Source organism: Lithobates pipiens, unplaced genomic scaffold (assembly GCF_037356315.1).
Source record: "Lithobates pipiens isolate NorthernLeopardFrog02 unplaced genomic scaffold, aLitPip1_a1.2 Scaffold_16, whole genome shotgun sequence".
NCBI classification, from domain to species: Eukaryota; Metazoa; Chordata; class Amphibia; order Anura; family Ranidae; genus Lithobates; species Lithobates pipiens.
The window spans coordinates 279,782,240-279,798,502 of record NW_027507748.1 but is presented as its reverse complement, the minus strand read 5'-3'; the positions used below and the strand labels follow the sequence as shown (position 1 = coordinate 279,798,502).

At 40.7% G+C, this 16,263-nt stretch overlaps 1 protein-coding gene across 1 annotated transcript in view; it reads left to right on the top strand.

Moving 5' to 3' along the window:
* Positions 1–16,263, top strand: part of ELAPOR1 (endosome-lysosome associated apoptosis and autophagy regulator 1) — a 108,951-nt gene that overhangs the window by 53,470 nt on the left and 39,218 nt on the right. The window contains exons 4-10 of the mRNA XM_077481497.1: positions 99–246; positions 2,195–2,275; positions 5,665–5,770; positions 5,861–6,010; positions 7,910–7,998; positions 8,084–8,261; positions 14,181–14,309. Coding sequence (XP_077337623.1) covers positions 99–246; positions 2,195–2,275; positions 5,665–5,770; positions 5,861–6,010; positions 7,910–7,998; positions 8,084–8,261; positions 14,181–14,309 — 881 coding nt within the window. The remainder of the gene's footprint in view (positions 1–98; positions 247–2,194; positions 2,276–5,664; positions 5,771–5,860; positions 6,011–7,909; positions 7,999–8,083; positions 8,262–14,180; positions 14,310–16,263) is intronic.

Below are 16,263 nucleotides of genomic sequence, written 5' to 3'. Positions count from 1 at the left end.
TGATTTCCTCATTACTTTTCATATATTCTTGGTCTGATACATGTCATTTTGGGTACTTTCCATTTCTCATTTGTGAATTTATTTGTTTCTTTTTCAAGGTCACTGTGGGAAGCCCGTGGTGAATATGTAGCATCAAATACTGATGAATGCTCGGCCACTTTAATGTATTCAATCAACCTGAAACAGGAAGGAACACTTACCTTTGAATATTTATATCCGGACAATAGTATTACATTTGAGTTCTTTGTGAGTATGTACCCATGCAATAAGCAGGCATGCACAATAACCAGCATAGTCATCTCAATGTATTCAGCATGAAATTCTGTTTCTATGAAGGGCCTCATTGAATACCACAAGCTGTTTTATGAAAAAGTTACACAACCGCACCAAAATTCTTTACAAACACAGCTTTGTCTGGTTTTAATTTGAAAAAAAACCATACATTGGAATCTATTCAGACAAAAAGTATTGCTTTGGTGCGTTATCAGCTGAACTTGCCCATTATTTTCCAGATAATGTATACTGTAGTTATATAGTGGCAAGCTACAGACTGGAAGGTTAAAAAAATGCTAACATGTCCTTTTGAAAGTTTTTTTAAATTAGTAAAATAAGGAGCATTAAAATATTGTAAAAGTTGTGGTGAACTAATGAATGAGAATGGAGAACAAGTCTCTCAGACATAATTAAAATGACTGTGAAATGAAGAAAAAGTGACAAAAAAGTAAGATAAATGAAATCTGTTCTTGGGTGGCCAACATTGGAAAAAAAAAAAACACAGTTCTCCATGGGTGAATGTGTCCATGTGGGAATTTTTAGCAGGGATCTATCACACTAATCCCCCCCCCCCCCAGCTGATTAAGGTAAGGTGTCCATCCATTTGGGCACTTTAGTTACAATTTGCTTTCTGCCTTTTTCTCTTTTTATTTGTGAGATATTTGCCAATGTTTAAAATAATATGTTGTCAGTGTTGTAACATCTTAACTGGCTCAATTACATTAGTATTACCCACTGTACAGGTGCTGAATAAATCTCAGTGGTAATTACAATTTTTACACATAATTTTAAGCAAAATGTTTAAATTAGTGTAGTTAAAAAAATAAATGGAGGGGGAGGGGAACCTGGATATCCATGCAGGACCCAATAGAGGGTCAGGAACTCCCTTTGCTCCTTCTCAATCTGAAGAAAGTGCTCCCTGAAACAATGTTTCTGCTATTGTCTTCAATACAGGTCTGCTATAGTTAGAACAATGTATACATCCTGTGATAGAAGACCTGTTCACACAAACATTGTGTTCTAAGGAAAGTGATGTCTGTGACATCTAAGGCAATAGATTACAAAATGTGCTGCATTTCATTTACAAAATACGACATGGCACACAGCTCCCAACTGTCCCTGATTTCGAGGGACTGTCCCTGATTTGGAATAAAGTCCCTCTGTCCTTCTTTCCTCCTTGTTTGTCCCTCATTTTGGTCTGATTTATATAGTTGTGAATATAAAATGCACTTTTTGTCTTTTAAAAAGTATTTTCCAGTGCTAAACCGTTCAACCAATTTCTAAATTGCTGCAATTATAAATTTCAAAATTCAGTATAAAGGAATAGTAGTGGCAAAAAAGCACTTATAGGTTTAACTTTATAATTTTTTGTATAGTTTTCCTTTTAATGGGGTGTAGCAGGGGGTGTGTCCTATGCCTACATACTTTTGCTAATGGGTGTCCCTCATTCCCATCTCAAAAAGTTGCGAGGTATGCATAGCATAACAAAACGCACACATATGCACTTCCAAGCTCATGTGGGGTAATGCTGCTTCTCTGAATTGTGATTGTCATGGGAGTTTCCCTTTATTCATTTAATGGGCATGTTTAATACCTCCATTTTAATATGGTAAAAGCTTAATGGTATTAACGTGTTCGTAACAACTCCTAACAGTTTTATATAATAGTGTGTGTGTGTGTGTATGATGTATGTATATATGTGTATGTATGTATGTGTGTGTGTGTGTGTGTGTGTGTGTGTGTGTGTATATATATATATATATATATATATATATATATATATATATATATATATATATATATATTATAGTACCATTTTTATAGGTGTATGTTTTACAGGACCAATTGCAATTCTTATAAACACTTTAGTAATTGTTCATTTTGTGTTTGTTTTTTTGTTTTTTGTTTTTTTGTTTTTTAGGTTCATAATGATCAGTGTCAGCCCAGAGAAGAGGCATCCGGAGGGATGAGGACCACTGAGAATGGCTGGATTGTTCATTCAGTAAATCCTCTATTATGCGTTTGCCTCTATATAAATAACTAAATTCAAACCCCCATCATTCTAATCTAGACCAATATTTGTAAAGTAGTCTTACTTGGGTCAGGCAAGTTATCAATCCTTGCATCAGAGAAGGTGTGACTTGACCACATATAGACATATGCATAGCAGTAGTAGAGTGATCCATCAAGCCATCAATTAATGCAAAAAATTGGAGTAAGATGATACCCTTAATTGAGTAGTTATTAAAAGATTGGCTTGGCTAGTTATTAAAGATGTAAGCTTTCCAGCTTATACATTTCAGAAACGTATAAAGCCTGCTAAAGGGATCTAATGCATCTCAAAAACTTGCATCTTAATAACTTAAGTAGACCAATAAAGGTTCTCACTTGAATTCTATTCTTTCAGACATATGCATACAATTAGTCCCAAAGCGCAAAAAATGTATAGCCTCTCCTGGTGAATCCCCAGGTACACAACAAGCATGCCTGCAAATTTGTTTTGTTTTTATTTTAGATTTTTATTACAAAAAAAAAAGCTCTTGCAACCTTGGCATTATGCACACAAGCAGCAGACCCTAAACTATTTCCAAAGTTAATATAATCAAAGGAAAGAGCTACAGTGGGGCAAAAAAGTATTTAGTCAGCCACCAATTGTGAAAGTTCTCCCACTTAAAAAGATGAGAGAGGCCTGTAATTGTCATCATAGGTATACCTCAACTATGAGAGACAAAATGTGGAAACAAATCCAGACAATCACATTGTCTGTGTGATGTTTGAAAGAATTTATTTGCAAATTATGGTGGAAAATAAGTATTTGGTCAATAGCAAAAGTTCATCTCAGTACTTTGTTATATATCCTTTGTTGGCAATGACAGAGGTCAAACGTTTTCTGTAAGTCTTCACAAGGTTGTCACACTGTTGCTGGTATATTGGCCCATTCCTCCATGCAGATCATCTCTAGAGCAGTGATGTTTTGGGGCTGTCGCTGGGCAACACAGACTTTCAACTCCCTCCAAAGGTTTTCTATGGGGTTGAGATCTGAAGACTGTCTAGGCCACTCCAGGACCTTGAAATGCTTCTTGCGAAGCCACTCCTTCATTGCCCGGGTAGTGTGTTTGGGATCACTGTTATGCTGAAAGACCCAGCCACGTTTCATCTTCAATGCCCTTGCTGATGGAGGAAGGTTTGCACTCAAAATCTCACGATACATGGCCCCATTCATTCTTTCATGTACACGGATCAGTCGTCCTGTTCCCTTTGCAGAGAAACAGCTCCATGATGTTGCCACCCCCATTCACAGTAGGTATGGTGTTCTTTGGTTGCAACTCGGCATTCTCTCTCCTCCAAACATGATGAGTTGTGTTTCTACCAAACAGTTCTACTTTGGTTTCATCTGACCATATAACATTCTCCCATTCCTCTTCTGGATCATCCAAATGCTCTCTAGCAAACCTCAGACGGGCCCGGACATGTACTGGCTTAAGCAGGGGGACACGTTGGCACTGCATGATCTGAGTCCCTGGCGGTGTAGAGTGTTACTGATGGTAGCCTTTGTTATGTTGGTCCCAGTCTCTGTAGGTCATTCACTAGGCCTCCCAGTGTGGTTCTGAGATTTTTGACGTTCTTGTGATCATTTTGACCCAATGGGGTGAGATCTTGCATGGAGCCCCAGATCAAGGGAGATTATCAGTGGTCTTGTATGTCTTCCATTTTCAAATTATTGCTTTCACAGTTGATTTCTTCACACCAAGCTGCTTGCCTATTGCAAATTCAGTCTTCCCAGCCTGGTGCAGGTCTACAATTTTGTTTCTAGTGTTCTTCAAAAGCTCTTTGGTCTTCAGTGGAATTTGGACTGTGACTGTTTGAGGTTGTGGACAGGTGTCTTTTATACTGATAGCAAGTTCAAAGAGGTGCCATTAATACAGGTAATGAGTGGAGGACAAAGGAGCCTCTTAAAGAGGAAGATACAGGTCTGTGAGAGCCAGAAATCCTGCTTGTTTGTAGGTGACCAAATACTTATTTTCCACCATTATTTGCAAATAAATTCTTTCAAAAATCAGACAATGTGATTATCTGGATTTGTTTCCACATTTTGTCTCTCGTGGTTGAGGTATACCTATGATGACAATTACAGGCCTCTCTTATCTTTTTAAGTGGGAGAATTTGCACAATTGGTGGCTGACTAAATACTTTTTTGCCCCCACTGTATATCGTGGATTGCATACTGAGCATAGGGCATATAGTATTTTCTTTTTTCGTGTCACTGGCCCTTTGATCGATTCTCATTTGGAAATTGTGGAGATAGTCCTTTTGGAGAATAGCGTTTTTGTCTTTCAGGGCCAAAATTGTGGTGAATGTAGATTTGAGATAAACCCTTGGTTTCACTATAATCCACTATAACCAAAAATAATAATTTATTAAAGTAACTTTATAGTTAAAAGTACACCATATGACCCTGAGGGTTCATATCTGTTTGTCACCCTTGGCGCATACTTGTGGCTGCGAAAATCAAACAAATAGGTTTGTTTAGTTTGTCCAAATGGAACAAATGAGCTGTGCATCTGTGGTTGGCTATAACAATTTGATCCAAAAAACAATTGCAGCGCTAAACCGTATGAAAAAGTGAATTTAGTTAAACCTCAGTGTCCATAAATCAGAAAATTAACAGTTCTTATAGAAAGATTGCAGGCTTACCACAACACAATGCTGTCTAAAGATATAACAGCAAAATACGCTCTCCCCTCTCTCCCCCCTCTCCCCTCCCCTCTCTCTCCCCTCTCCCCTCCTCTCTCTCTCTCTCTCTCTCTCTCTCTCTCTCTCTCCTCTCTCTCTCTCTCTCTCTCTCTCTCTCTCTCTCTCCCTCTCCCTCTCCCTCTCCTAAATACATCCTCGTTTTGTGGCTCAAAGTCAAATCCCGAACATATGAAATTGACCAAATAAACTTGCGTTATGAATGGGCTAAATATAACCATTAAAAAATGAAAACTAAAATAACCATGACACTGATAACCTAAATATACTGGAGAGAGCTAAAAAAATACATAAATAAATGATCAGAAATATGAAAATATAAATTTTTAAACATATTGCACATATAATGTTATGTACTATGGAAAATGATTGTCCATAAAGCTGGTAACTAAATATCATGTTCTAGCTAGTATCTATGAAACCATTTATATCCCAGTCCACATTAAGACTATATGGAGAATATGATTTTAATTCCCAAAACCACTTCATTTCCACCCGACAATTTTGTGCTGATATCCACACATAGGTTACTTGGATAAGACCCCCTCAGACACATACTGTTTACTATAAAGAATCAAGAATGCATATGTGCTGTTTACTAATGGGCTTACTAATTCAAAAAATGAACTGTATCTTCAGGTAAAGCTTACTCAAGGAACTAATGTACTGTACTGGAAAACTACAGCCTTTTATTTTGGAAATTCCAGCCCTAAACCAGTGTTATTGAGAAACATTTTCATCACAGGTATTATGACACTTTTTTGTATTACTTTTTTCATTTTTTTTTCTTTTAATCTGATAGTGTAGGAAAAAAGCATTCTGTATCTTTCTATAGGTGCAGCATATACATCAGAATGTTTCCCATGCAAGCCTGGAACATTTGCACCCATGGACGGAGCACCATCCTGTCAGATCTGCCCAAGAAACACTTACTCAACACGTGGAGCTGCCTCCTGTATACAGTGTGAAGCTGACAAGTACTCTGGTGAGTGGAAATTTGGCTTCCTGCCAAAGGATTTATATTTTTGCTCAGTTGGGGCCCCTGACCTCCACTGCAGCTTCACTGGAGCTGATTTACACTAGTGTTACCCATCTGAGGGCCGATTCATCATGGATTGCACTTCAGGGGACATTTGAGAGGCCGTGAGGAGGATTTATGTTGCCTACTCACTGACTGGTTTAACCACAAAATTCAGTTGACGGGGTTATGCTGAGCAGGCTTTACTACCCACTGATTGCAACGGGGGAGATCATCTTTGCCATGTCATGATGCAAGGCATAGTGATAGTAGCATGTTTACACCCCTGTTCTGTCTTTGGAGCCTAAGGGGGAGTGGTTGGTGGGCATTAAAATTGCAGCTCAACCACAGGTGTAAACAGGGCCTTGCTGACTTAAAGACTGGAAAATGCAACAATGGCAGCAGCACATTTTATGAGGACACCTTTTGTTCACCAATGCAGATTCAAATACGCTAACTGCAAAAACTGGATTGCAATGCAACATTTTTTTTTTTGTTGTAGATAGAAAAAAAAGGTTGACCCCCCTATCAGTTTTTTTTTTTCTCCTGCTGAGGATATTTACTTTACCTTCCTGTTCTGCAGCAGCAACCAGAAATTAGATAATTTTTGTAAAGTTAATGGAATTTCAACCTCTGTTTTCAGAGGAGCAGGTTGCTTAATTTGAGGATTTTCCTTTACTTTGGGAAAAAATGAGAAGAGGGCACACTAACCTTTGCAAATTAAGTAATGTTTATATACAAAGACAAGCTATACTCACAAAGGAAGAGGGGGGCCCCCCTTGAAATGCGTCAGCCATCTGGAAGGTCCTCTGGCGTGCTGGACACTATCTCAGTGACCTAGTTGCTTTGTGTCCATTGTGGACTTAGAAATGTTTAATGTGTAAGGTTGGTATGCCCTCTTCTCGTTTTTTTTTTTTTTCCACAGGGTTTCCATTGGGTTCTCCCCAACCCTAGAGGGTAGCAGCGCCTGTGCAGTTACCTGGAGCCATAGAGATTGTGGGCAACATCCACCACCATAACATCACCTTTGAGTGCAGGAGATTTTGTTGTTTATCAAAAAAAAAAAAGTTTACCTTTCACTTTTTTGGTGAAAACGGTCACCAGAGCAAATAGAAGAGTGAATTTCCCCAGCAGTGACAGTTATAAAAACTGGACTTAGGTTTTATTCCTTCCCTACTCCATGAAAAAAATTCCTTTTACACTTCAACCCAGATAAAGCTGAACTACAGGCATAAATAAAGGACACAAATCAATGCAGTTCTGTATTCATTAGTACACAGTTTTAAAAAAAATTATTTGGCAATAACATTGTTTGTTTTTTCGGGGGGGGGGGGGGGGGCGCAAGAGTTATTTTAGTTGTATAGTCACCCAATTAATTTTGTATGTATTTTACACAAAAAAAAATATATGTATATTTTTAGCTTGACCACTAATACTTTTAAATCTAGTGTTACTATAGTCAAAATAGTTTTTTAAATTTATTTTTTTAAACCCTTTCCACGTTGCTTAAGTGACTATTGTGTAAAACAAAAGAAAAAAGAAGTTACTTTTTAATTGTAGTTGGCTGCGCATGACAGTTGCAGAAACATACAATAGTTGGTGCTGTGCTACAAGACAGGTGCCAGTTTATACATCAAGTGTGAAAGGACTCCAAGGTGCAGGAGGTGAATCCTAGGTCCTTTTTAATAGGCTACAATAAATTATTATTTTTTTAATTAACATTTTTTTTTTTTTTTATTCTGAGCCAGAGTTCAGTTATAACAGCTATTTTGTGGTTCAGCTCTTCTTGATAGAGGAGCATGGTTTACGCAAAAAAAAAAAAATAATAATAATAATCTTTCTGTTTGTAATGGTTTTTATCTCCAGTTCCTGGATCTGGATCTTGTCTTCCTCGCCCACCATGCACAGACAAAGATTATTTCTTTACACACACACCATGTGATGCCAATAGAGAGGTAAATTGTACAAGGTTACTTTACTCAACAATTACATTTGCAGAAAAGGGAAAACTGTTAACCAGTATTGTCTATTTGTGTTTAGACTCAACTCATGTATAAATGGATCGAACCTAAGATATGCAGTAACAGTTTGGAAGGAGCGAAAGGTCTGCCAGTATCAGGTGTTAAGAAGAAGTGCCCACCATGCAATCCAGGATTCTATGTGACAAATACGAGTGCTTGTGAGCCTTGTCCCAAAAATACTTTTTCAAATGGGACCAGTAAGTCCTGCATATTATTTGTAACATATAAAAATGTTAAATGACGACGCTCTCTGAATGGATTTGAAATTGATTAACATAATCTCTGTAAATACACAAGGAAAAGGCCCATTCATGTTTTATGCATTGTGGTATTGCATGACAACAGTAGTTATGGTCGCTGTTTTGTGGGGCCACTCATTTTTAAATGGCACCACAACACACCAAGGCTGCGCATATGAGTCCCCAGCAGATCACATGCACTGTTACAATTTTTGTGGTACCTCAGATTTTTTTTTTCTATTTTTTTTTTTTTTAGGTGGCCCCTTCACAAAACCTCTTTACAGAAACACATGTAATGTGCTGGTGTAATGCATTGGGGGATGTGGTGCCACCCATTTGTAATGGAACCCTAAGACCTCTTTCACACCACACCGCCCATAGCGTGGGCGGTAAAATGCTGCTATTTTCAGCGGTGTTTTACCACCACATTTGCCGTGCATTTCGGCTGCTAGCGGGGCACTTTTATCCCCTGCTATCGGCTGAGAAAGGGTTAAAACCTGCCAGCAATACGCCGCAATAGCGGCGTTTTGCCGGCGGTATTACAGCACTGCCCCATTGATTTCAATGGGGAGCAGTGGTGGAGGAGCGGTAAACACACCGCTCCTTCACCGCTCCAAAGAAGCTGCTGGCAGGACTTTTCCCTGACGTCCTGCCAGCGTACCGCTCCAGTGTGAAAGCCCTCGGGCTTTCACACTACAAACAATGGTGCAGCTTCTTTAGGGTGCAGCTTCTTTTGCAGGTGCTAATTTCTAACGCTTTAGCACCTGCAAAACGCCCTGATGTGAAAGGGGTCTAAGGCACCTTCCTACAGAGGTTTTGTTTGCAATGATTCCATTATGAAATGGAAGCACAGTATACCAATGCATTGCACAAACGTTGCCATGTTACTGCAACAAGTTGGTTTAACAAGGTCCTCGATGATTTGCCTCAAAGGATAACTAAAGGCAAACCTTTTTTTAGTTTTGGACAGAGTGGAGGGGGGTGAGAACATCTGTCAGTTTTTATTGCTGTCTGTGACCCCAATGAGTATATCTACCCTCTCTATTTGTCCTGTTTATCATTATCATTGAAAGTGAACGTAAAAGAAAATCCCAAATTTTGGATTGTCCCCAAAAAAGTAATAGAGAGGAAATCTTCCAATGGGAACACTAGTTCTGGTGACCTGAAGGTCCCCAAGGAATTCCTTTCCAATTTGCAGGGATTTCCTCTCACTTCTTGTTTGACTATGGGACAGGAGGTGAACGGATAGCTCTACAATGGGACACAGATGGGGAAAAAAAAAAATCTGACGGGTTATAATTCTCCAATGCTATATCCAAAAAGAGAAAAAAAAAGTTTTGCCCATAGTTCTTCTTTGACTTGCAACATAATGCGCATTAACGCACTACACAGATGGAAATTAAGCCTTACAGAAAACCTCTCGTAACATAAACATAGAAACTGCTATCTCTGATGTCTCCTATGTTTGTTGCATGGCTGCAGTTTTTTGTTTTGACCATTTCAGTTATTTGATTCACTAAGCTGGAACAAAGATGCATATAAAGACTTGTGTTTTCCTATTTGCTGATCTGCATACTTGTTCCAGGTCAGTGGTTTTTGATGTTTTAGCCCTTGTACACACGGTCAGACATTCTGACAACCAAATCCGTTGGATTTTGTCTGACGGATTTTGTCCGAAACTGTTGCATACACACGGTCGGACAAAGTTGTCGGAAAATCCGATTGTACATAATGTGATGGCGTTATTTCGTTACGACGAGACTACGTTCAGGCTAGTAGCCAATTGCTTTGGTCTAAGAATTTTGATCTGAGCATGCGTGGCACTTTGTCCGTCAGAGTAGGCTACACATGATCGGAGTATGTCCGATCGGAGCATTATGTCGGAAAATTTTACGGACAAGTTGGAAAACTTGGTCCGTCGGATACCCCGATGGAAACAGTCCAATGGAGACCACACACAGTCGGATTATCCGACAAAACGGTCCGATAGGACACATTCTGTCGGAATCTCCGACCGTGCGTACAAGGGCTTAAAGGCAGGAGTTGAAGGCTGATGCTGGAGATCAGCAATGGAAACCTATATTTCTTTAATGACAGGTTTATGTTAATGATAATTTGTATTAATACCATTACCAGCTAGTGTCTTGGCACTTTTAAGTGCGTTCATTTTTATTTTTTATTGGTTATATAGCATTTTTCAGGGATCCATTCTTTATCAGGTCTAAGCAGTGTACGTGACTTGGGATCCGTCTTGTCAGACCTCAAGTTGCCCCAAGTCGCTTAACATCATAAATTCCCTTATAGTCAATGAGAGCCATCTTAATGTACACTACTGAAGATGCTCCGACTTCAGAAAAGGTTCCTGTACTACTTCAAGTTGACTTGTACCTATAGAATTCAATGGAAGTCGCCTCCAAGTCGGATCTCCATCTATATTGAGGCGACTTTACAGGAAAAATTACAGTACCTGCCTACGAGAATATGTTTCCAGCCCGGTCCCCCCAAAATCCATACCAGACCGTTATCCGAGCAAGCCGCCTGGCTGGTCAGGAAAGGGGGTAGGGATGAGCGAGCGCCTCTCCCGAACTGTACCAGGCCGCATGCCCTCAACATAGGGGGTTGGGTGCTCCAAAGCACCTTATCCCCATATTGATGAGGAGAAGGGCCCCTTCCCGACAACCCTGGCCGTTGGTTGTCGGGGTCTGCGGGTGGGGGGGGCTTATCGGAATCTGGGAGTCCCCTTTAATAAGGAGCCCCCCACCCTATGTGAATGAGTATAGGGTACATCGTACCCCTACCCATTCACCTGGTGGAGAAAAAAGTGTCAATAAAAAAACACATTGACAGGTTTTTAAAGTAATTTATCAGGTAACTCTGGTGGTCTCTTCTGACTTCCTTGCTTTCTCCAGCCTCTTCTCCCGGTCTCCAGTTCTTCTGCCGGGCTCCTCCGGTATCTTCTGCTCTTTTGCTAGCGTTGGCCCAGTCTTTTCCGTCGTCTTCTTCCCTCGTCTCTTCTTCCGATGTTGACACAACGCTTTCTCCCACTGTAATGCTGTGTGCGAAGTGCGCAACGACTTATATAGGCTTATATAGGCATGGGGCGTGGTCACCGGGTGATGTCACCCGATGACCCCGCCCCTTATGACCCGGGGCATGCTGGGTCTATTCCCCTTAAAATCCATACCAGGACACCCGTTGAGAGAGGGTCTCTTTTCTTTGGCTCCTAGACCCCCCACCCCCCCCCCTGCGGCCGGGTGACGCCCACGGTCATTATTCTGCTCTCTTTTTTCTTTTGTGTCAGATTCTTTTGCTTCAGCCTGCCTGAAGTCTCCTTTTGCTTCCTATACTTGTTCTGTCTCTCTGTTCTGGTCCCTCTCCCTTTCTCTCTGACCCCCCTTCCACTTGTCCACCCTTGTAGTCCCCTTTTTTCAACAACCCCTTCCCCTCTATTTCTCCACCTATTCAGTCCTTTTTCTTTCACAGTTAGATTTTGCCGGCTAATCTATGTAGGACGAGGTGGGTTGTGGGCCTCTCCGGAAATGACTAGTTCTTAATAGTGTAAGCTCTGCCCGCCTGGGACCCGGCCCATCGCCCATCTCTCTCCTCTTCCTTTTCTTTATAAAATAACAAAAAATGTGTGCATCTCACTGTACTGCATGGCCATGCGATGATTACTGCTCACCTGGGTGGGTTCATATTGCCTATTGGTGTCAGAGGTTGTAGAGGGGAATTTAGCCCCCTGTCTGGGAATGCTTTCAGGTTATGTTTAAGCCTTAGTCTGGGATGGTCTCTATATCTCCCACCCAGGTGTTATTAGGATGTTTATGTTTTGGAACTATGTCTGTTATATCACTGTTGTCCATGCGCCTGTTTTTTCTTCTTGCATTCAATAAAGGAATTACAAAAAAAAATCCATACCAGACATAAAGGCCTGGTATGCTCTTGGAGGGGAACCCATGCTGGTTTTTTATTTAAAGTTTGGCGTGGAGTTCCCCCTCATGATTAATACGAAACACGGTGCTCAGCGCTGGCTCCTGGGGTGTCAATCTCGTCGTTAAAAGCAGAGAGATTGACACAATATCGCGGTCTGGGAGGGACAAATCCCTCCCTCCCAGAGAGTTGATTATTCTGTGATTGGCCACAGCCAAAGTCGCCTGGCCTGGGGGCGACTTGAAGTCATGTTGTAAGTTGCTCAAAGTCGCGTTGAAGTTGCATTTAACAAAACAGAACATTTTTTTATTTATTTAGGGTGTGCCCCCCAAATATCTTGTTTGAAGTTGCATTTAAGTCGCCTTGCAAAGTCGCGCTGTAAGTCATGTTGCCCCAGTGTGAACCGACCCGTAGGTGTTGGTCCACAACATTCATTTAGCAATTGAAACAAATATTTAACATAAAATTTCAAATAATATTTGATTTATCTCTTTATCCTCCACTGGCCAGCCACAAATGGAAGATCACAGTGGCCAAGGAGGGGTATAACCGATGCATCGCTGGAAGTTGCATTTGAGTATTTTGCTGTGGAGATTAGTTTTAAGTTTAAGCATTTTCATTTTTAATTTAAAGTAGATGTAAAACTTGACTGACATTTACGGTAGTTTGCTAAAGCACTGTGTATCATTTAACAATTACCATTTAAAATACTTGTGTTCTCTCTCTTTTTTTTTTTTTTTACCACCCTGTGTTGATCTCAGTGCTGCTTATCTCCAGTAGCCTCTTTGCAGACACTTTCTGTATTCACTTCAGCAATGGCTGTATGATAGTTCTCAGGGTGGGTTTCCTGATGCTGATAAAATTGGACTTTATCTGGGGAACAGATGCTAAAACAGCCATTTGTAGTCTCAATCAGAAGCCTACATTGACAATGCTGGAGCACAATGGAGCATTGTTACCATATGCCTTCATGACTAGATCACCATATGTTATTTTAACCACTTCCAGACCGCCCACCGTTGTTCTACATTGATTCTTTGAAAGAGGATGTCGTTGTTATGGTAGCAGCTAGCTGCCATAACCCCAGTATCCTCCTTTTCAGCAGGCAGTCCCGTTTAAGATAAAAGTGGTCTCTGCGGTGGATTCCGCAAGATCCCCCCCCTGCGTGAATCGGTGCCCTCCACCGCTTACCAGAGCCATTGGCAGTGGCAGAGGCAATCGCGTCCTTCTCGTGGCCTGACATGGAGACAAGTGAGGGGAAGATGCCCACCCTTCTCTATATCATTGCAGGCGGAAGCGACGTCAAAACGTCACTTCAGCCCATAGCTCTTAAAGGGCCATTCGGCACTGCGTCGCTTTAACTGACAAACAAAATTGATGCCCTTTTTTTCCCACAAATAGACCTTTCTTTTGGTGGTATTTGATCACCTTTATTGAAGTGGTTAAGGGAAACCCCGTGCCCCCCGAACCATACCAGGCCGCTTGCCTTCAACATGGGGAGAGTGCTTTGGGGCCCCCCCCCCCCAAAGCACCTTGTCCCTATGTTGATGGGGACAAGAGCCTCATCCCCACAACCCTTGTTCGGTGGTTGGGGGGGTCTGCGGGCGGGGGGCTTATCAGAATCTGGAAGCCACCTTTAACAAGATCCCCACCCCCATGTGACTTTTTATTGCCATAACTTGCATATAAGCCTTTAAAATTAGCACTTTTGATTTTTCATGTTCGTATCCCATAGACTTTAACAGTGTTTGCATGTTCACACAAATGTTTTGCATGTTCTGGTGCGAACTGAACCGGGGGGTGTTCTGCTCATCCCTACATTTCACTAATGTATGATTATATATTTTGATGATTGGTAAATAGCTGTATAACGCTGCAATCTTACTGTACCTTGAATGTTTGCTATTCTATTTGTTTTACCCCTAATTCTGTGGTTCTTTGTCATAGCTTGCAGTCCCTGCCCAGCTGGTACAGAAGCTATGCTTGGATATGAGTACAAATGGTGGAATACACTACCTGACAACATGCAAACTTTGGTCATGAGTGGGCTAACCTTTGAATATGAGAATGCGCCAGGTAAATGCCAGTCGACTGCCAGAAAGGTCTGGTGGTGTGTGTATGTGTTTTTTCATGGAATATGCTATATACATGCAATACATATATTCAGTAGATATGCAAGTAAAGTGTATAGTCTTTTTTTGTGTTTTTAGGTATAGACTTTAACCACTTCAGCCCCTGAAGGATTTACCCCCCTTCCTGACCTTTTTTTTTTCCCCACAAATTGAGCTTTCTTTTGGTGGTATTTGATCACCTCTGTGTTTTTTATTTTTTGCGCTATAAACTAAAGAATGAACATTTTGAGAAAAAAAATGCAATATTTTTTACTTTTTGCTGTAATAAATATCCCCAAAAAGTGCGCAAAGGTTATCGCGTCTACAAAATGGGGGGTAGATTTATGGCATTTTTACTATTATTGTTTTTCTTTTTTTTTGTAGTAGTAGTAGTAATGGTGGCGATCTGCGATTTATTTATTTATTTAGCCACATTTGACACTATTTTGGGACCATTGCCATTTATGCAGTGATCAGTGCTATAAAAATGCACTGATTTACTGTGTAAATGTCACTGGCAGGGAAGGGGTTAACACTAGGGGGCGATCAAGAGGTTAAGTGTGTTCCCTGGGTGTGTTCTAACTTTAGGGGGGATGGGCTCACTAGAACATGACCGAGATCACTGCTCCCAATCACTGTGAGCAGTAGATCCCTGTCATGTTGCTAGGCAGAACAGGGAAATGCCTTGTCTACATAGGCATCACCCTGTTCTGCCTCTCCGTGCCACGATCGCGGACCACTGGCGGATATCGAGTCTGTGGGACCGTGGGCACGCGTGATCGCTAGTCGCAGATGACGCAGCGATGTATGTGATTTTGTGCACCCGTGCCACTTTGCCGTATCGGCGTGAGCCAGTCGGCAAGTGGTTAAAGAGGTTAGCTAGATCTATATAGTGTTTTCAATGTATGTTAGTGTTTTTAAAAACTTTGTAGGTTTAATTTTAATTATACATGTGAATTGGGGCTTCCATAATTGCCCATTACAAACACAGGCCCCACTTTTTGCTTTCAAATGGTTCTACTTTCCAGCTCCATCTCAGAGTGCAAGTCTGTATGTTGGTTGAACACAATGCATTTCCTATGTGGCTTAAATTATATTTCAACCGTTGCTAAAGAAGGACCGTATTCTTTTGTGTTTCATTACGTTTTTATTTAAATGGTTTTACAAACAACTTTGACCTTCAAACTTATTGGAATACACATCCTGAAATGGAGTACAAAATAGAAATCCAGGCACCAATGCATCAAGGGGAAGCTCCTGGGGAGAATGTGTAAGCCACTGTTGCAACACACTGGTAGGCATATCTTTTTGGGTAATGGGGTAAATATTCAACTGCCTCATAGTGGGGTATGACAGAAGAAGTTTTAGAACCATTGAAATAAACACTGCAAAAATTACTCAAAATATTTGCTCACTTAAATATGTTCTACATCCCTTTTAGGGTCTCGTTCACAAGGGCGTACTTGGGCATACACCTCTGTGAGGATGCACCGGTGTTCTGTACATCCACATGCGGGCAGCCCCATTCATGTCAATTGGAATGCAGTGGCTACACAGCTGCTTCTGCTCCCCATTTGTTGTGTTCAGGGGACATGCACCTGCACCTATGTCTGGTCAAAATGATCTAGTTTTATAATACATGGTCATCAAGACTTGACATCACCTGTACTATAAAGTTATTTATACCATTTATAAGCTAGCTATACACAAGTAGAATTTAAAGTTTGTTTTAAGAGAGTTTGCTCAATTTTTATTTTTCTATTGTTAGTAGGGTCAATTTGACATTTTAACCATGAAAAACTTTACTTTCCAGGTACCAATCATCAAAAATAAACAATGAACTTTTATTAACCATTAATACATAGTAATAAAAAACACATTCAAATACTGCAGTATTACTACAGTGGTAGCTAGACCTC